Here is a 20,890-nt window from a genome sequence, read left to right as displayed (position 1 = left end):
TGAGATGCCCATGGTGGATTTTATGCCTCTAACCAGCCTGTCCGTATCCTCCGTAGGGAAGCAGGGCCTACCCCCCATCTCCTCATCGGAAGAGGAGGATGATTCCGAGCCTGAATTTTCCCCATGCTGTACCGAGCCCTCAGATTCTGAATACAGAGGCTCTGGCATGCCCTTCTCCTTTTTTGTCATCAGGTCCCTTAAAGATCCTGGATCTCAGATCTGATTATAGACTTAAGGTCCATGGAAAATCCTGGTGTCTCCTCTGGTATGGTCTGTTGTATACACAGCTGGCAGAGCCTCTTATGATACGAGCTAGGTAGATTTCCCTTACACAGGGCACACTCCCTATTCTTTTGTTTGGAGGTGTGCTTCAGGGGTCTTCCCTATCAAGGAAATACAGAGAAGGGAGGCTAGTTTTAATATAATGTACATTCACGTAGATCACTCACCACCTGTTGGTCAATCTACGGTACCGGAGACGGAGCCGTTTCTGAAGAACGTCTCTCTCTGGTCGTGGTTTCGTGACCTGCCTTGCTTTTTAGGCTGGTCCTACTGCTTGCATGACTGTTATCGCACCCTCTATGCTGCTGATGGTGCTGGGGGGCTTCTGCGATGGAGATGGCGGCTGCTGGTGCTGCGTTAGCGTCAGGCGACGCTGCTGCTGATCCATGACTGGAGCTGCAGGCAAGTGCCGCCATCTTTTGGGCCCATCCCTTTAAATACCTGGTGGCCCTGCCCCTCCATCTCCATTTTTTGAATCCGGCACGCTGTGTGCAGGGGATTTCCAGGCCCTGCGCATGTGCAGCCCAGATGGCCGCTGACGTCACTGGTGCGCTCGTCAGTGGGACGCAACAGGACTCCCGCGTGCCACGCATGTGCAGACCAGGATGAGACCTTTTCCAGCGCGCTACGTCAGCAGAACGCGCCGGAAACCTCCTGCGTTCTGCGCGTGCGCAGTCCCGGGCGGCCCACTCTCTGGAGCGCTCAGTCTTTGGACATCAGATCTCCCCAGCGTCCCCATGTGCAGCCCCGGAAGCTTGTCCTGGCACACTTCGCCGGGATCCCCCAACGTGTGCAACCCAGGACCCGGGCAGACAGGGGACATTTTCCAAAGAGGTCTCCTGCTGCACCGTGCTGCGCCAACCTAACGGTCAGCATTCTTCCCGCAGACATAATCCCGATCTCCTGGACACCCTCCTGGGTAAGTGTACCGCTTCTGTAGGCTTCCACGAGAACAGGAAACCGAACTGATACGGAGGCGACGAACCGCTTTTTTATTCAGTAGGTTTTCTGTCCTGGTATGTGGACACCCTCTCTCAGGTGGTGCTGTCATGGGAGAGGGGGGAAAACTTGATTTTTTTATTTTTACGGATCAGCGTTATAAACTTCTGTGAAGCACCTGTGGGTTCAAGGTGCTCACCACACATCTAGATAACTTCAGTGGTTCAGTGAGGTGTCTAGTTTTCAAAATGGGGTCACTTGTGGGAGGTTTCCACTCTTTAGGCACATCAGGGGCTATCCAAACGTGACATGGCATCTGTTAATTATTCCAGCAAATTTTACGTTAACCCCTTAATCCCATATGACGTACTATCCCGTCCATGTGCCCTGGGACTTAATTCCCAGGGACGGGATAGTACGTCATAGCGATCACCGGCTCCCACGTGGTGAGCGCCGCTGATCGCGGCCGGGTGTCAGCTGATTATCACAGCTGACACCCGGCACAATGTGTCAGGGGCAGTCACGGACCGCCCCCGACATGTTAACCCCTTGCACACCGCGATCAAACACGATCGCGGTGTACCGGGGGTTAAAGGGAAGCATCGGCAGGGAGGGGGCTCCCTCCGTGCTTCCCTGAGCCCCCCACGGCAGCGCAATGTGCAGTGCTGCTGCCGGGGGCTCCTTCCCTGCAGGCCCCCGAATCCAAGATGGCGACAGGGACCTTCGGGGGCCTGCAGGGAGTCGGCTTCCTCAGTGCCTGCAAAGCGCAGGCACGAGGAAGCCTGCTGCACTGCCTGTGACAGGTCGCTGATCTGTCACAGTGATCTGTGATGTGACAGATCAGCGATCTGTCACAGGACAGTGATGTCCCACCTGTAATGTAATGTAATAAAGTAAAAAAAAAATTAAAAAAAGTGTTAAAATAATTTAAAAAAAATTGCCAAATAAATTAGAAAAAAAAAAAATTCCCCCAATAAATTCATTTTTTGGAAATAAAAAAGAAAGCAATAAAAGTACACATATTTGGTATTGCCGCGTCCGTAACGACCTGCCCTATAAAACTATCCCATTAGTTAACCCCTTTAGCGAACCCCTTAAAAAATAAAAATAAAAAACGAAGCAAAAAATAATGATTTATTATCATACCGCCGAACAAAAAGTGCAATAACGCGCGATCAAAAAGACGCATATAAATATCCATGGTACCACTGAAAATGGCATCTTGTCCCACAAAAAACGAGCCACCATACAGCATCATCAGCGAAAAAATAAAAAAGTTATAGCTCGCAGAACAAAGCAATGCAAAAATAGTTATTTTTTATATAAAATAGTTTTCATTGCATAAAACCGACAAAACATAAAAAAAACCTAAATGAGGTATCGCTGTAACCGTACTGACCCGAAGAATGAAGCTGCGTTATCAATTTTATCGCACGCGGAGAGGTGTAAACGCACCCCCCCAAAAAAAAATTCATGAAACGCAGGTTTTTGATCATTCTGCGTCCCAAAAATCGGAATAAAAAGTGATCAAAAAATGTCACGTGCCCGAAAATGGTACCAATAAAAACGTCAACTCGTCCCGCAAAAAATAAGACCACACATGACTCGGTGGGTCAAAATACGGAAAAATTATAGCTCTCAATATGTCGTGATGCAAAAACTATTTTTACAATAAAAAGCGTCTTTTAGCGTGCGACAGCTGCCAAATATAAAAACCGCCATAAATAGTAAATCAAACCCCCCGTTATCACCCCCTTAGTTAGGGAAAAGTAATAAAATTAAAAGAAAATGTATTTATTTCCATTTTCCCATTAGGGCTAGGGCTAGGGTTAGGGCTGATATTAGGGGTGTGTTGGGGTTAGGGTTGGAGTTAGAATTGGGGGTTTTCCACTGTTTGGGCACATCAGGGGCTCTCCAAATGCAACATTGCGTCTGATCTCAATTCCAGACAATTCTGAGTTGAAAAAGTCAAATGGTGGTCCTTCCATTCCAAGCTCTGCCATGCGCCCAAACAGTGTTTTACCCCCACATATGGGGTATCAGCCTACTCAGGACAAATTTCAAAACAACTTTTGGGGTCCAATTTCTCCTGTTACCCTTAGGAAAATAAAAAATTGGGGGCAAAAATATCATTTTTGTGGAAAAAAATGATTTTTTTATTTTCACGCCCGGTCGTTATAAACTTCTGTGAAGCACTGGGGGGGTTCAAAGTGCTCACCACACAACAAAGTTCCTTAGGGGGTCTAGTTTCCAAAATGGGGTCACTTGTGGGGGGTTTCCACTGTTTAGGTACATCAGTGGCTCTCCAAAAGCAACATGACACCCGCAGACCATTCCATCAAAGTCTGCATTCCAAAACGTCACTACTTCCCTTCCGAGACCCGACATGTGCCCATACAGTAGTTTTCTCCCACATATGGGGTATCAGCGTACTCAGGACAAATCAGGCGCTCTCCAAACACGAATAGTGGTTTACCCGCACATGTGGGGTATCAGCGTACTCAGGACAAATTGCACAATAACTTTTAGGGTCCTGTTACCCTTGGGAAAATAAAAATTGGGGTGAAAAGATCATTTTTGTGGAAAAAATATGATTTTTTAATTGTACCGCTGTACGTTATAAACTTCTGTGAAGCCCTTGTGGGTTCAAAGTTCTCACCACATATCTAGATAAATTCCTTGGGGGGGTCTAGTTTCCAAAATGGGGTCACTTGTGGGGGGTTTCCACTGTTTAGGTACATCAGGGGCTCTCCAAACGTGACATGGCGTCCGATCTGAATTCCAGCCAATTTTGAATTGAAAAAGTCAAACGGCGCTCCTTCCCTTCTGAGCTCAGCCATGCACCTAAACAGTGGTGCCCCCCCACATATCAGGTATCAGTGTACTCAGGACAAATTGCACAATAAATTTTGCAGTCCAATTTCTCCTGTTACCCTTGGTAAAATAAAAAAAATTGAACCTGAAGTAGTTTTTTTGTGAAAAAAAGTTAAATGTTCATTTTTTTTTTTTAAATATTCAAAAAATTCCTGTGACGCACCTAAAGGGTTAATAAACTTCTTGAATGTGGTTTTTAGCACCTTAAGGGGTGCAGTTTTTAGAATGGTATCACTTTTGGGTATTTTCTATCATATAGACCCCTCAAAGTGGCTTCAAATGTGATGTGGTCCGTAAAAATAAAATGTTGCTGCAAAAATGAGAAATCGCTGGTCAATTTTTAACCCTTATAACTTCCAAACAAAAAAAAATTTTGGTTCCAAAATTGTGCTGATGTAAAGTAAACATGTGGCAAATGTTAGATATTAAGTTTTTTGTGTGCCGTATCTCTGTGATTTAAGGGCATAAAAATTAAAAGTTGGAAAATTGCGAAATTTTCAAAATTTTCGCCAAATTTCCATTTTTTTCACAAATAAACGCAAGTTATTTGAATGAAATTTTTCCACTAACATGAAGTACAATATGTCACGAGAAAACATTGTCAGAATCACCGGGATCCATGGAAGCGTTCCAGAGTTATTACCTCATAAAGGGACAGTTGTCATTATTGTAAAAATTGGCCCGGGGTCATGAACGTGCAAACCACCCTTGGGGCTTAAAAAAGTCAAGTGAATCTCCTTCTCTTTCAAGCTCCGCCGTGTGCCCAAACAGTGTTTTTCTCCCACAATATGGGATATCGGTGTACTGAGGAGAAATTGCACAACAAATTTTGGGGTCCATTTCTTCCTGTTACACTTGCAAAAATAAAAATATGTGGGTCTGAATTAAAATTTTTGTGAAAAAAAGTTAAATGTTTATTTTTTCCTTACACATACCATTAATTCCTGTGATGAACCTGAATGGTGTCACTTTTGGGTATTTTCTGTCATCAAAGTGACTTCAAATGTGAGGTGGTCCCTTAAAAAATGGTTTTGTAAATTTTGTTGAAAAAATGAGAAATCGCTGGTCAACTTTTAACCCTTATAACGTCCTAACAAAAAAGTGCAGATGTAAAGTAGACATGTGGTTAATGTTATTTATTAACTACATTGTGTGATATGACTCTCTGATTTAAGTGCACACAAATTAAAACTTTGAAAATTGCGAAATTCGCCAAATTTTAGCCAAATATCCAATATTTTCACAAATAAACGCAAGTCATATTGAACAAATTTTACCACTATCATGAAGTACAAAATGTCACGAGAAAACCATCTCAGAATTAGTGGGATACGTTGAAGCGTTCCAGACATGCGCCAAATATGTACTGCGCATGTTGTGTCCCTCCTTTGATGTGGGCTCCGGCGCTGAGCCTACATCTTTCCTAGCACGTCAGCTGTTTTTAACAGCTGACATGTGCCCGCAACAGCCGCGGGTGGAATTGCGATCCACCCGCGGTTGTTAACCTGTTAAATGCCACTGTCAATCTCTGACATTGGCATTTAATGTGATCACGTCGGAAGAGCGTCCCTAATCCCTCCCATCGGTGAACCCGATGGGTCAGCATGACAACCTGAGGTCTCCAGCAGACCACTATGGTTGTCACTGCCGGATTGCTATGAGTGCCGCCTGATGGTCGGCGCTCATAGCAAGTGAGCATTTCTGCTACATACAGACGATCTGATCATCGCCTGTGTGCAGCAAAGGCGATCAGACAACTGCAGGTTCTAGTTTCCCATTTCCCACTTTTGAAGCATGCAAAAAGTAAAATAAAAATGTTTTTAAAAATATAAAAGAGATAAAAAAACAAAAGTTCAAAGCAGCCCCCTTTCACCCCATTCAAAATAAATCAATAAAAAAAAAAAAAATACACATATTTGGTATTTCCGCATTCAGAATCGCCCGATCTATCAAGCTATAAAAAAATGAATGCGATTGGTAAACGGCGTAGCGAAAAAAAAGTCAAAACACCAAAATTACATTTTTTTGGTCGCCGCAACATTGCATTAAAATTCAATAACGGGCGATCAAAAGAACGTATCGGCACCAAAACGGTATCATTAAAAACATAAGCCCTCACCCAACCCGAGATCACAAAAAATGGAGACGCTACGGGTATTGGAAAATGAAGCTTTTTTTTAAACAAACTTTGGAATTTTTTTAAGTTTAAAAACAATCTATACATGTTTGGTATCCACGCACTTGTGATGGTAATGACCTGGAGAATCATAATGGCAGGTCAGTTTTAGCATTTGGTGAACAGGGTTAAAAAAAAAAAATACATCGAAAAAAAGTTGCGGGATTGCACTTTTGTTTGCAATTTCACCGCACTTGGAATTTTTTCCCATTTGTAAGTGTAAGATATCTTACTGGCATTTAAGTTGAAGTGCCCCTCACAGATCAAACCGAGGGCCCATTCATCTGCTTGGTCAAGAGTTAGGCCGGGATCACACACAGCGAGATACGGCCAAGTCTCGCAGGTTAAAACCAAGCTCTGGCGCCGGCACTACGGAGCGCAGCGTGCAGCCGCACAGCAATACATGGAGCTGCACGCTCCGCTCCGCAGTGCCGGTGCCAGAGCTTGCTTTTAACCTATCTCGCTGTAGTGTGACTCCGGCCTTACTCTCATTCCAACTTCTGTGTCCTGCTCAGTTATGGCCACGTTATTACTATATAGCAGCAGAGGTAAATTTGTGAATGAGGGTAATGTAATATTATATCATGTAGCTGAAGAGTGCGCCCATAGGGTCAGTGTTACTGGTGGGTCCTTTCCACCTCAGTCCGACACTGGGATCTTATATGGATATTGCAGTCTCAGTTACAGGGGAAATCGGCAATTACAAGAATGTACTAATAGGGTAAAATGACCCCACAAGGGTATTTTCAGACCTTCTGACAGGCATAGTGTGTAATATAAATCCGAAAATAACGAATAACAATGGAAAAAAGATACAAAAATAATGAATAAAAAAAGACAAAAGAATTAAAGAGCCGCTGCCAGTCCAAATCGATGTTTATAGCTCTGGAGCAGTGGTGCCATTAAAATTGTCCAATGTTTAAAAATAATTTATATGGAAAGGGGGGGACACTTTTTAAAATGATGGATGCTGGCGATCCTTTGTGGATGTTTAAAAAAATAAAATAAACATAAGATATGGGATCTCATTGGCTGCTAAAGGGTTTTGCAAAACTCTCCCCCACAATGTGAGTAAAGTTGTGTGATCAAAACTTTATGCATAAAAAACAATCAGTTGGGAAGAATTTTGAGCAAAAATGTCCAAAAAGCATTCTATTGACTAAACGAGTGACCACCACTGCCCCCGACACCGGCCAGAACACGTTACACTAATGATAACCTGCAGGAGGACTGCTGGACTACAGCTCCCATGATTCCTAGTGAATCTGACAACAAAGCAGCGCTCTCCAATGCATTTTGGGAGATGAAGTTCTATACCATCTGCAGAGCGGTGTCTGTGACTCTGCATTTTGTACGAACTTTATTGAAACCCCAGAAGAACACAGGAAGTTACAAGAAGTGTTCTCCCGGCACCGGAAGTCGTATTATTCTCAGGAAAGATGGCAGCCGTGACTGTGCGCTCCGCTCCGGTCAGCGGGTTCGAGTTCGGGAACTGCAGGAGGTGAGAATGGAACCTTCGTCCGTCTGTATGAAGCCTCCGGTCATGTGCAGGCATCCGGGCACCGTCCCAGGGGAGAGATCGGAAGAGCGCTCTAAGGGACGGCTACACTGCGTGACCTCAGCATTGTCTATCACTAGGGGGCGCAGGGCCCATCCATACTGCTATCCAGGAGCCACAGGGCCCATCCATACTGCTATCCAGGAGCCACAGGGCCCATCCATAATGCTATGCAGGGGCCACAGGGCTCATCCATAATGCTATGCAGGGGTCACAGGGCCAATCCATACTGGTATCCTGGAGATACTGAGACCATCCATTCTGGGGACACTAAACCCATCCATACTGTTATCCGGGGGGCACAGGGTCCATTCATACTCATATCCGGGGGATACAGTGCCCATCCTTCTGTCCGGGTGGTACAGGGTCCATTCATACTGGTATCTGGGGGACACTGGGCCCGTCCGTACTTGTATCGGGGGGGCGCACTATGGTGCCGATCCATACTGGGATCCTGAGGGGCACCGGGCCCCGTCCATACTGGTATCATGGGGGATTGCCGAGCCTCGTCCGTACTGGCATCCTGGTGGGGTCGCCAAGCCCCGCCCTTATTAGTATCCTGGGTGGCGCCGGTCCCTGTCCATACTGGTATCTGGGGTGCTGGCACTGGGCCCATCCATACTGATAAATGATTTGGACTGGTGAACTAGGCTGTCCTTACTGGTATCTAGGGGTGAGGGGGAGGCACTGGGCTGTCCTTACTGGTATTTGGGGGGAGGGGGTGTCAACACTGGGCTGTCCACACAGGTCTCCGGGGGAACGTTGGATTGTGCATGCTGGCACCTGGGGAGCTTCTGGGCCTTCCTGTTTGGACACACTGTGCCATCCATACCATGCTTGTAGCTGGGCACTGAGAGACACTGGGCCATCCATTCTGGTACATGGGATTGGGGGGAGAGGTAAGGGGCACTTGAAAGCCCAGATGTATGACAGATTCAGGCAGCTATAACCTATGATTAATCACTTGCAGTACAGGGTAACTTTATGCCCATTAACATTAATTACCATCTGACCGTATAGAACTAAAGACCTATGACCTGGGCTCATCAATTCCCACATGTATTGAATAGACCGACCGCTGCCTGTAACCCTCTGCACAGCTCTGAGATGTTCCACATTGCCACGTGGTAACTGTTCATGTAGATGGGTGATATCTAAGCCTGCTTTTCCCCAGTGGAGGCCGCCATAGTGTCCTCTGGTGAATAGCTTATCCCTTCTGGCTGGATGTTGGCCTCTGTGTTTATGGTTTCTCCCATGGGGGTCACTAGGAATGTTACTGGATTATTGAACATTGTGTATATTCCTTGTACAGGTGCCTCTCACAAAATTAGAATATCATCAAAAAGTTAATTTATTTCAGTTCTTCAATACAAAAAGTGAAACTCATATATTATATAGAGTCATTACACACAGAGTGATCTATTTCACATGTTTATTTCTGTTAATGTTGATGATTATGGCTTACAGCCAAAGAAAACCCAAAGTCATTATCTCAGTATATTAGAATACTTTATGACACCAGCTTGAAAAATGATTTTAAAATCCGAAATGTTGGCCTACTGAAATGTATGTTCAGTAAATGTACTCAGTACTTGGTCGGGGCTCCTTTGGCATCAATTACTGCATCTATGCGGTGTGGCATGGAGGCGATCAGCCTGCGGCACTGCTGAGGAGTTATGGAAGCCCAGGTTGCTTTGATAGCAACCTTCAGCTCGTCTGCATTGTTGGGTCTGGTGTCTCTCATCTTCCCCTTGACAATACCCCATAGATTCTCTATGGGGTTAAGGTCAGGCGAGTTTGCTGGCCAATCAAGGACAGTGATACTGTTGGTTGTAAACCAGGTATTGGTACTTTTGGCAGTGTGGACAGGTGCCAAGTCCTGCTGGAGAATGACATTTCCATCTCCAAGATGCTTGTCAGCAGAGGGAAGCATGAAGTGCTCTAAAATTTCCTGGTAGACGGCTGCGCTGACTTTGGTCTTGATAAAACACAGTGGACCTCCACCAGCAGATGACATGGCTCCCCAAATCACCACTGATTGTGGATACTGCACACCAGACCTTGCAATCATGGTCCCAGAGTCGAAGAAGAGTGGAGAGGCCACAATCCAAGCTGCTGAGGTCTAGTGTGAAGTTTCCACAATCAGTGATGGTTTGGGGAGCCATGTCATCTGCTGGTGTAGGTCCACTGTGTTTTATCAAGACCAAAGTCAGTGCAGCATCTACCAGGAAATTTTAGAGCACTTCATGCTTCCCTCTTCCGACAAGCTTTTTGGAGATGGAAATTTCATTCTCCAGCAGGACTTGGCACCTCTGCACACTGCCAAAAGAACCAATACTTGGTTCAAAAACAACAGTATCACTGTGCTTAATTGGCCAGCAAACTCGCCTGACCTTAACCCCATAGAGAATCTATGGGGTATTGTCAAGAGGAAGATGAGACACCAGACCCAACAATGCAGAGGAGCTGAAGGCTGCTATCAAAGCAACCTGGGCTTCCATAACACCTCAGCAGTGCCAAAGGCTGATCGCCTCCATGTACGCCGCATTGATGCAGTATTTGCGGCAAAAGGAGCCCCGACCAAGTATTGAGTGCATTTACTGAATATACATTTCAGTAGGCCAACATTTCAGATTTTACAATCATTTTTCAAGCTGGTGTTATAAAGTATTCTAATTTACTGAGATAATGACTTTTGGGTTTTCTTTGGCTGTAAGCCATAATCATCAACAGTAACAGAAATAAACACGTGAAATGGATCACTCTGTTTGTAGCGACTCTATATAATATGAGTTTCAATTTTTGTATTGAAGAACTTAAAAAAAATTAACTTTTTGATAATCTAATTTTGTGAGATGCACCTTGTATGTATGTGATTCTGCTCATATGTTTAACCCCTTTTTGCCATCCGACGTACTATCCCGTCCATGGGACCTGGGCCCCTATGCCCATGGACGGGATAGTACGTCGGCGCGATCAGCGGCGCCCACATGGTGAGCGCCGCTGATCGCGGCCGGGTGTCAGCTGATTATCACAGCTGACACCCGGCACAATGTGTCAGGGGCGGTCACGGACCGCCCCCGACACGTTAACCCCTTGCACACCGCGATCAAACACGATCGCGGTGTACCGGGGGTTAAAGGGAAGCATCGGCAGGGAGGGGGCTCCCTCCGTGCTTCCCTGAGCCCCCCACGGCAGCGCAATGTGCAGCGCTGCTGCGGGGGACTCCTTTCCTCCAGGCCCCCGAATCCAAGATGGCGACGGGGGCCTTCGGGGGCCTGCAGGAAGCTGGCTTCCTCAGTGCCTGCAAAGCGCAGGCATGAGGAAGCCTTCTGCAGTGCCTGTGTCAGATCGCTGATCTGTCACAGTGATCTGTGATGTGACAGATCAGCGATCTGTCACAGGACAGTGATGTCCCACCTGGGACTATTTAATAAAGTAAAAAAAAAAATAAAAAAAGTGTAAAAATAATTTTACAAAAAATCGCCAAATATATTAGAAAAAAAAAATTTTTCCCCCAATAAATCCATTTTTTGGAAATAAAAAAAAAAAACAATAAAAGTACACATATTAGGTATCGCCGCGTCCGTAACGACCCGCCCTATAAAACTGTCCCATTAGTTAACCCCTTTAGCGAACCCCTTAAAAAATAAAAAACGAAGCAAAAAATAATGATTTATTATCATACCGCCAAACAAAAAGTGTAATAACGCGCGATCAAAAAGACGCATATAAATATCCATGGTACCGCTGAAAACGTCATCTTGTCCCGCAAAAAACGAGCCGCCACACAGCATCATCAGCGAAAAAATAAAAAAGTTATAGCTCGCTGAATAAAGCGATGCAAAAATAATTATTTTTTATATAAAATAGTTTTCATTGCATAAAACCGACAAAAACATAAAAAAACTACCTAAATGAGGTATCGCTGTAACCGTACTGACCCGAAGAATAAAACCGCTTTATCAATTTTACCGCACGCGGAACGGTGTAAACGCACCCCCCCCCCAAAAGAAATTCATTAAACGCTGGTTTTTGTTCATTCTGCGTCCCAAAAATCGGAATAAAAAGCGATCAAAAAATTTCACGTGCCCGAAAATGGTACCAATAAAAACGTCAACTCGTCCCGCAAAAAATAAGACCTCACATGACTCGGTGGGTCAAAATACGGAAAAATTATAGCTCTCAATATGTGGTGATGCAAAAACTATTTTTACAATAAAAAGCGTCTTTTAGCGTGCGACAGCCGCCAAACATAAAAACCGCCATAAATAGTAAATCAAACCCCCCGTTATCACCCCCTTAGTTAGGGAAAAATAATAAAATAAAAAAAATGTATTTATTTCCATTTTTCCATTAGGGTTAGGGCTAGGGGTGTGTTGGGGTAGGGTTAGGGCTAGGGTTAGGGCTAGGGTTAGGGCTAGGGTTAGGGGCGTGTTGGGGTTCGGGTTGGAGTTAGAATTGGGGGTTTCCACTGTTTGGGCACATCAGGTGCTCTCCAAATGCAACATGGCGTCTGATCTCAATTCCAGCCAATTCTGAGTTGAAAAAGTCAAATGGTGCTCCTTCCCTTCCAAGCTCTGCTATGCGCCCAAACAGTGTTTTACCCCCACATGTAGGGTATCAGCCTACTCAGGACAAATTGCAAAACAATTTTTGGGGTCCAATTTCTCCTGTTACCCTTAGGAAAATAAAAAATTGGGGGCAAAAATATCATTTTTGTGGAAAAAAATGATTTTTTTATTTTCACGTCCGAGTGTTATAAACACTTGGGGGTTCAAAGTGCTCACCACACATCTAGATAAGTTCCGTGGGGGGTCTAGTGTCCAAAATGGGGTCACTTGTGGGGAGTTTCAATAGTTTAGGTACATCAGGGGCTCTCCAAACGCACATGACACCCGCAGACCATTCTATCAAAGTCTGCATTCCAAAACGTCACTGCTTCCCTTCCGAGCCCCGACGTGTGTCCATACAGTAGTTTTCTCCCACATATGGGGTGTCAGTGTACTCAGGACAAATTGGACAACAACTTTTGGGGGTCCAATTTCTCCTGTTACCCTTGGGAAAATGAAAAAATTGGGGACTAATTGATCATGTTTCTGGAAAAAATACGATTTTTTTATTTTCATGCCCGGGCATTATAAACTTCTGTGAAGCCCTTGGGGGTTCAAAGCGCTCACCACACATCTAGATAAGTTCCTTAGGGGGTCTCGTTTCCAAAATGGGGTCACTTGTGGGGGTTTCCACTGTTTAGGTACATTAGGGGCTCTCCAAAGGCAACATGACACCCGCAGACCATTCCATCAAAGTCTGCATTCCAAAACGTCACTATTTCCCTTCCGAGCCCTGACGTGTGTCCATACAGTAGTTTTATCCCACATATGGGGTGTCAGCGTACTCAGGACAAATTGGACAACAACTTTTGGGGTTCAATTTCTCCTGTTACCCTTGGGAAAATAAAAAAATTGGGGACTAATTGATCATGTTTGTGGAAAAAATACGATTTTTTTATTTTCATGCCCTGGCATTATAAACTTCTGTGAAGCCCCTGGGGGTTCAAAGTGCTCACCACACATCTAGATAAGTTCCTTGGGGGGTCTAGTTTACAAAATGGTGTCATTTGTGGGGGGTTTCCACTGTTTAGGTACATTAGAGGCTCTCCAAAGGCAACATGACACCCGCAGACCATTCCATCAAAGTCTGCATTCCAAAACGTCACTACTTCCCTTCCGAGCCCCGACGTGTGCCCATACAGTAGTTTTCTCCCACATATGGGGTATCAGCATACTCAGGACAAATTGGACAACAACTTTTGGGGTCCAATTTCTCTTGGTACCCTTGGGAAAATAAAAAAATGGTGACTAAAAGATCATGTTTGTGGAAAAAATACGAATTTTTTATTTTCACGCCCGGGCGTTGTAAACTTCTGTGAAGCACTGGGGGGGTCAAAGTGCTCACCACACATCTAGATAAGTTCCTTAGGGGGTCTAGTTTCCAAAATGGTGTCATTTGTGGGGGGGGTTCCACTGTTTTGGTACATCAGGAGTTTTCCAAACGCGACATGGTGTCCGATCTCAATTCCAGCCAAAAACGTCAAATGGCGCTGCTTCCCTTCCGAGCTCTGCCATGCGCCCAAATAGTGGTTTACCCCCACATGTGGGGTATCAGCGTACTCAGGACAAATTGCACAATAACTTTTACGGTCCTGTTACCCTTGGAAAAATAAGAATTGAGGGTGAAAAGATCATTTTTGTGGAAAAAATATGATTTTTTAATTGTATGGCTTTATGTTATAAACTTCTGTGAAGCCCATGGGGGTTCAAAGTTCTCACCACACATCTAGATAAGTTCCTTAGGGGGTCTAGTTTCCAAAATGGTGTCATTTGTGGGGGGTTTCTACTGTTTTGGTACATCAGGAGTTTTCCAAACGCGACATGGTGTCCCATCTCAATTCCAGCCAAAAACGTCAAATGGCGCTGCTTCCCTTCCGAGCTCTGCCATGCGCCCAAATAGTGGTTTACCCCCACATGTGGGGTATCAGCGTACTCAGGACAAATTGCACAATAACTTTTAGGGTCCTGTTACCCTTGGGAAAATAAAAATTGGGGTGAAAAGATCATTTTTGTGGAAAAAATATGATTTTTTAATTGTACCGCTGTACGTTATAAACTTCTGTAAAGCCCTTGTGGGTTCAAAGTTCTCACCACACATCTAGATAAGTTCCTTGGGGGGTCTAGTTTCCAAAATGGGGTCACTTGTAGGGGGTTTCCACTGTTTAGGTACATCAGGGACTCTCCAAACGTGACATGGTGTCCAATCTGAATTCCAGCCAATTTTGCATTGAAAAAGTCAAACGGCGCTCCTTCCATTCTGAGCTCTGCCATGCGCCGAAACAGTCGTTCCCCCCCACATATCAGGTATCTGCGTACTCAGGACAAATTGCACAATAACTTTTGCAGTTCAATTTCTCCTGTTACCCTTGGTAAAATAAAAAAAATTGAACCTGAAGTATTTTTTTTTTATGAAAAAAAGTTAGATGTTCATTTTTTTTTAAATATTTAAAAAAATTCCTGTGACGCACCTAAAGGGTTAATAAACTTCTTGAATGTGGTTTTGAGCACCTTAAGGGGTGCAGTTTCTAGAATTGTGTCACGTTTGGGTATTTTCTATCATATAGACCCCTCAAAGTGGCTTCAAATGTGATGTGGTCCTAAAAATAAAATGGTGTTGTAAAAATGAGAAATCGCTGGTCAACTTTTAACCCTTATAACTTCCTAACAAAAAAAAAATTTTGGTTCCAAAATTGTGCTGATGTAAAGTAAACATGTGGGAAATGTTACTTATCAAGTTTTTTGTGTGCCGTATCTCTGTGATTTAAGGGCATAAAAATTCAAAGTTGGAAAATTGCGAAATTTTCAAAATTTTCGCCAAATTTCCGTTTTTCTCACAAATAAACGCAAGTTATTTGAATGAAATTTTACCACTAACATGAAGTACAATATGTCACGAGAAAACAATGTCAGAATCACCGGGATCCATGGAAGCGTTCCAGAGTTATGACCTCATAAAGGTACAGTGGTCAGAATTGTAAAAATTGGCCCGGTCATGAACGTGCAAACCACCCTTGGGGGTGAAGGGGTTAAAGGAAATCTGTCACCAGATTGTGAGCCATCAAATCTGAGAGCAGCATAATGTAGAGACAGAGACCCTGATTCCAGTGATGTCACTTACTGGGCTGCTTGCTGTTTTAATAAAATCATTGTTTTCTCAGCAGTAGATTATCAGTAGAGGTCGAGTACCGTAAACCTGCTGCCAGGTCGTGCTCCATACATATTCGTGAGCTCTGTATATTTCTGTCCATTATGAAGAGGTGATTGTAGCCCAATATACGTGTGAAGCAGTGAAAATGGTTTTTACTTTTTTTTTTTGTCATTAATCCTTAGGAATGCTCTCCTGGAAAAGGAAATTACACAGAAAGGACACAAGCTTCCTGCAGCTCGCAAAACCGGGACCACAATTGCAGGAGTGGTGTTCAAGGTAAGATGGCAAATGTGCTGCTCTCATGTGTTATGGTGTTGGAGAAAGGCTCCCTTGACAACACTTCCAACCACCTTCAATTAAGGAAAAATGATTCAGCACATATTCCTGCAGGTTGGCGCTGGCACGTTCAGTCTTAAAGTGAACCTGCCAGCTGTTTTGGCCTCTAAGATGCAGCCACTGCCTTTCAGGGCTTTTCTGCAACATTCTATAATTCTGTAGTTAAACCCCCGGTCTGACCTGAAAGATAAGAAAAATGAGTTTTATTATACTTACCCGGGGGAGGGGGGTCTGGTCCGATGAGTGTCGCAGGTCCGGGTCCAGCGCCTCCCATCTTCTTGCGCCGCCGCCCTCCTGTTGCTTCATCACTTTCCAGCATCGTGCTCCTGCGCAGGCGTACTTATCTGCCCTGTTGAGGGCAGATCAAATTCCTGCAGTGCACAGGTGCCGGGAAAGGTCAGAGAGGCCCTGCACACTGCAGTACTTTGCTCTGCCCTCAACGGGGCAGATAAGTACGCCTGCTGGGGAGCGATGAATCAAGCCGGAGGGCTGCATTGCAAGAAGATGGGAGGCGCCAGACCCGCAACAGCCATCGGACCCCCCCTCCCCCGGGTGAGTATAATGAAAGTTATTTTTCTTATCTTGCGGGTCAGGTCAGGGGCTTATCTACAGCTACAGTTAACCCTTGGAAAGACTGTGTAAAGACTTCTTTTTTTGACGGCTACGTCCCTTTCTTGCTTTTCATAGCATATTTTCTTTGGCATGCTGGGTTATTATTTCAGAATAAAACATACCGTATTTTTCGGATGATAAGATGCACCGGACCATAAGATGCACCCCAAATTTTGGGTTGGAAAATAGCATAAAAAAGATTTTTATAAGATGGGGGTCCATTTTATTGTCTGAATTTAAGGTATCTTACCTGAGGGCTAGCAGTGGTAGAGCGGGGTCACAGTAGGCATGGTCCATTCCTCAGGAAGCCGGTGGCGGCAGAAGTGGGGCAATGCTGTAGTCCCAGGGTGCGATGCTGTGGGTCCAGTGTCGGCGATGAGGCAGAGCATGGTCCCTTCCTCAGGATGCTGACATCAGAAATGTGGCGAACCACGGCCCTTTGCCCATAGTGAGCAGAGCCGAGTGCATCACTGGTTTCCTGGCAGCCATCTTCCTGAGGCCGCATGTGCGCAGATTGAGATCTCAGCGTCCCTCAGCTTCAGGTAAATGGCGGCCAAGATCTCAGTCTGTGCACACACGGACTTTGGCGGCCATTTTCCTGGAGCTGAGGGCCGCAGAGATCTCAGTCTGCGGACGCGCGCCGCCTCCGTGGCCAACGGCTTCAGGAAGATGGCTGCAGGGAAACGGTGATGCACTCGGCTCTGCTCGCTGTGGACACCGGGCCGCGGTGTCACCACATTTCTGCCTCCGGCATCCTGAGGAAGGGACCCTGCCCAGGTGCACTCCGTACCACCGAGCCTCAGCATCACCACACCTCTGCCGCTGTTTGTTCCGCTGCTACACCACTGCCGCAATCCCCCGGTAAGCGTGCGTTCGGACTATAAGACGCATCCACTATTTTCCTCCCAAGTTTTTTGGGGAAAATAGCGTCTTGTAGTCCGAAAAATACGGTATACAGCTGCAATAATGCAGCCAGTGTCTGATTCCGGATGCCCTTGCTTCTGGCAGTGTGAATCAGCAGACAGGTTCCTTGTAACACATTTGACATTTGCTGAGACGTGTATCTTTATTTTTCCGGCAATGGAGCTATATAACGCCTTGTTGCGGGGTACTTTTTTGGGGTAAATACGACAGTTTGATCACTTCTTGTTACATTTTTATAAATTGGTGTGGTAACAAAAAAAACCATGACGACTGCAATTCCGGCGTAAAAGGGGTTGTCCATTTTTTTCTTTCTGTGATTGCAGACTTACAATGGGTTGCGAAAATATTCACCCCTTTTCATTTTTCATGTTTTGCTTCCTCACAACCTGGAATTTCACTTTTTTTTTTTAGGGTTTCTATCAGTTCATGTAATGAACATGCTTATAACTGTGAACATTGGGTTTTCTTTTTTTATGAAGCAAAGAAATAAGACTAAATAACTGAAAACTTCAGTGTGCATAACTATACACCCTCATAAAGTCAATAGTCTGTAGAGCCTCCTCTTGCTGCCACTACAGCTGCGAGTAGCTTTGGATAAGTCTCTATGAGCTTTTCACATCTGGCCAATGGGATTTTTTTCCCATTCCTCAAGGCAAAACTGCTCCAGCTTCTTCACGTTAGATGGTTTCCTCTGGTGAATGGCAATCTTCAAGTCTGACCTCAGATTTTCAATTGGATTAAGGTCTTGGCTGTGACTAGGCCATTCCAAAACATTTACACGTTTCCCCTTAAACCACTTGAGTGTTACTTTAGCAGTATGCTTTGTGTCATTGTCTTGTGAAAAGTAAACCTCCGTCCCAGTCTCAACTCACTGACAGACTGAAACATGTTTTGCTCAAGAATTTCCCTGCATTTCGCACCATCATCTTCCCGTCGACTCAGACCATTTTCCCTGTCCTGCTGTTAATAAAAAAAAAAAAATAAATCCCCACAGCTTGATGCTGCTGCCACCACCATGTTTCACTGTGCGGATGGTGTTCTTGGGGTGATGAGCTGTGTTGGTCTGGAATCAGGCACAGCGTTTAGTGGCTAAAAAGTTACATTTTGGTCTCCTCTGACCACAGCACCTTCCTCCATACATTTTTATGTGTAAGTAAAGGGTTATTTCTGCACACTCTTCCATAAAAGCCATCTCTATGGAATGAACGGCTTATTGTGGTTGTATGGACAAGATACTTAAGTCTCTGCTTGGGAGCCCTGCAGCTCCTACAGGGTTACCTTTGGTCTTTGTGATAATTCTCTGATTAATGCCTTCCTTGCCTGGGCTGAGAGTTTTAGTGAGCGGCCCTCTCTTGTCAGGTTTGTTTTGGTACCATGTTCTTTCTTTCCATTTGATGATTATGGATTTGATGGTGCTCCGGGGGATCATTAGAGATTAGGATATTTTTTATAATCTAACCCTGGCTTGAACTTCTCAACAACTTTGTCCCTGACTTGTTTGGAGATCTCCTTGGTCTTCGTGGTGTTGTTTGGAGATCTCCCCGGTCTTCGTGGTGTTGTTTGGAGATCTCCCTGGTCTTTGTGGTGTTGTTTGGAGATCTCCCCGGTCTTTGTGGTGTTGTTTGGAGATCTCCCCGGTCTTTGTGGTGTTGTTTGGAGATCTCCCCGGTCTTCGTGGTGTTTTTTGGAGATCTCCCTGGTCTTCGTGGTGTTTTTTGGAGATCTCCCCGGTCTTCGTGGTGTTGTTTGGAGATCTCCCCCGTCTTCGTGGTTTTGTTTGGAGATCTCCCCGGTCTTCGTGGTGTTGTTTGGAGATCTGCCCGGTCTTCGTGGTGTTGTTTGGAGATCTGCCCGGTCTTCGTGGTGTTGTTTGGAGATCTGCCCGGTCTTCGTGGTGTTGTTTGGAGATCTGCCCGGTCTTCGTGGTGTTGTTTGGAGATCTGCCCGGTCTTCGTGGTGTTGTTTGGAGATCTCCCCGGTCTTCGTGGTGTTTTTTGGAGATCTCCCCGGTCTTCGTGGTGTTGTTTGGAGATCTCCCCGGTCTTCGTGGTGTTGTTTGGAGATCTCCCCGGTCTTCGTGGTGTTGTTTGGAGATCTCCCCGGTCTTCGTGGTTTTGTTTGGAGATCTCCCCGGTCTTCGTGGTGTTGTTTGGAGATCTCCCCGGTCTTCGTGGTGTTGTTTGGAGATCTCCCCGGTCTTCGTGGTGTTGTTTGGAGATCTCCCAGGTCTTTGTGGTGTTGTTTGGAGATCTCCCCGGTCTTCGTGGTGTTGTTTGGAGATCTCCCCGGTCTTCGTGGTGTTGTTTGGAGATCTCCTCGGTCTTCGTGGTGTTGTTTGGAGATCTGCCCGGTCTTCGTGGTGTTGTTTGGAGATCTGCCCGGTCTTCGTGGTGTTGTTTGGAGATCTCCCCGGTCTTCGTGGTGTTGTTTGGAGATCTGCCCGGTCTTCGTGGTGTTGTTTGGAGATCTGCCCGGTCTTCGTGGTGTTGTTTGGAGATCTGCCCGGTCTTCGTGGTGTTGTTTGGACATCTCCCCGGTCTTCGTGGTGTTGTTTGGACATCTCCCCGGTCTTCGTGGTGTTGTTTGGACATCTCCCTGGTCTTCGTGGTGGTGTTTGGACACCTCCTTGGTCTTCATGGTGTTTGGCTAGTGATGCCTCTTGTTGATGGTGCTGCAACCTCTGTGGCCTTTCAAATAAGATAAAGTCTATATACTGACAGACATGTGACACATAGATTGCACACAGGGGGGGTCCTGTCACTAAACATGGGACTTATGAAGTGAATTGCTTTCTCCAGGAATTTAAAGGGGCTTCATAGCAAAAGGAGTGAATACATATGCACATTACAATTTTAGTTACTTGTTCCCCTATATTTTTCTCACTTCACTTCACCAACTTAGAGTATTTAGTGCTGATGCATCACACACAAATACGATTTTAATAATATGTAAACACAGGTTGTAATGCAACAAAATAGCCAAAGGGGTGAATAATTTTGCAAGGTACTGTATAAATCGTAACTTCCCACACAGCGAGCATTCTCTTGTGCCGGCGACGATACCACGTATACTTACGAACACATTCTGACTAGACGTGCGCAGCCTCGCTTAATACGGGTGAAGGGAGGCCAGGCATGTCTAGTCTGAACTTGGCCTATCTCGTACTTGCAGTCAAATGAACGCCACTGGAGAATTTGCTCTGTGCGCGATCCGAAGATTCACAAGCGCGCAATCACATAGCGACTGCACATCTTGGTGAAATATTTGGATATCTCTTTTAATTTTTTGCTCTTTATACTTCTGAATACCGTACAAGTTGATTATTTTTATATATCAGGACTTTTATGGACACAGCCATAACAAATGTTTATTTATATTTTTTTTAAAATAAGGAAAATAAGTTATTCAGACTTTTATTTGCATGTTTG

General features: G+C 45.1%; 1 protein-coding gene across 1 annotated transcript in view; it reads left to right on the top strand.

Annotated features, from left to right (window-relative positions):
* Positions 1-7,617: 7,617 nt before the first annotated feature.
* PSMB7 (proteasome 20S subunit beta 7) overlaps positions 7,618-20,890 on the top strand; it is a 77,638-nt gene continuing 64,365 nt past the window's right edge. The window contains exons 1-2 of the mRNA XM_073590709.1: positions 7,618-7,772; positions 15,773-15,866. Of these exons, the coding sequence (XP_073446810.1) occupies positions 7,711-7,772; positions 15,773-15,866 (156 nt within the window). The 5' untranslated portion in view covers positions 7,618-7,710. The remainder of the gene's footprint in view (positions 7,773-15,772; positions 15,867-20,890) is intronic.

Source organism: Dendrobates tinctorius, unplaced genomic scaffold, assembly GCF_039654945.1.
Source record: "Dendrobates tinctorius isolate UK_male_01 unplaced genomic scaffold, ASM3965494v1 ptg000120l, whole genome shotgun sequence".
In the NCBI taxonomy this organism is placed as follows: Eukaryota; Metazoa; Chordata; class Amphibia; order Anura; family Dendrobatidae; genus Dendrobates; species Dendrobates tinctorius.
This window is presented reverse-complemented; position numbering and strand designations above follow the sequence as displayed.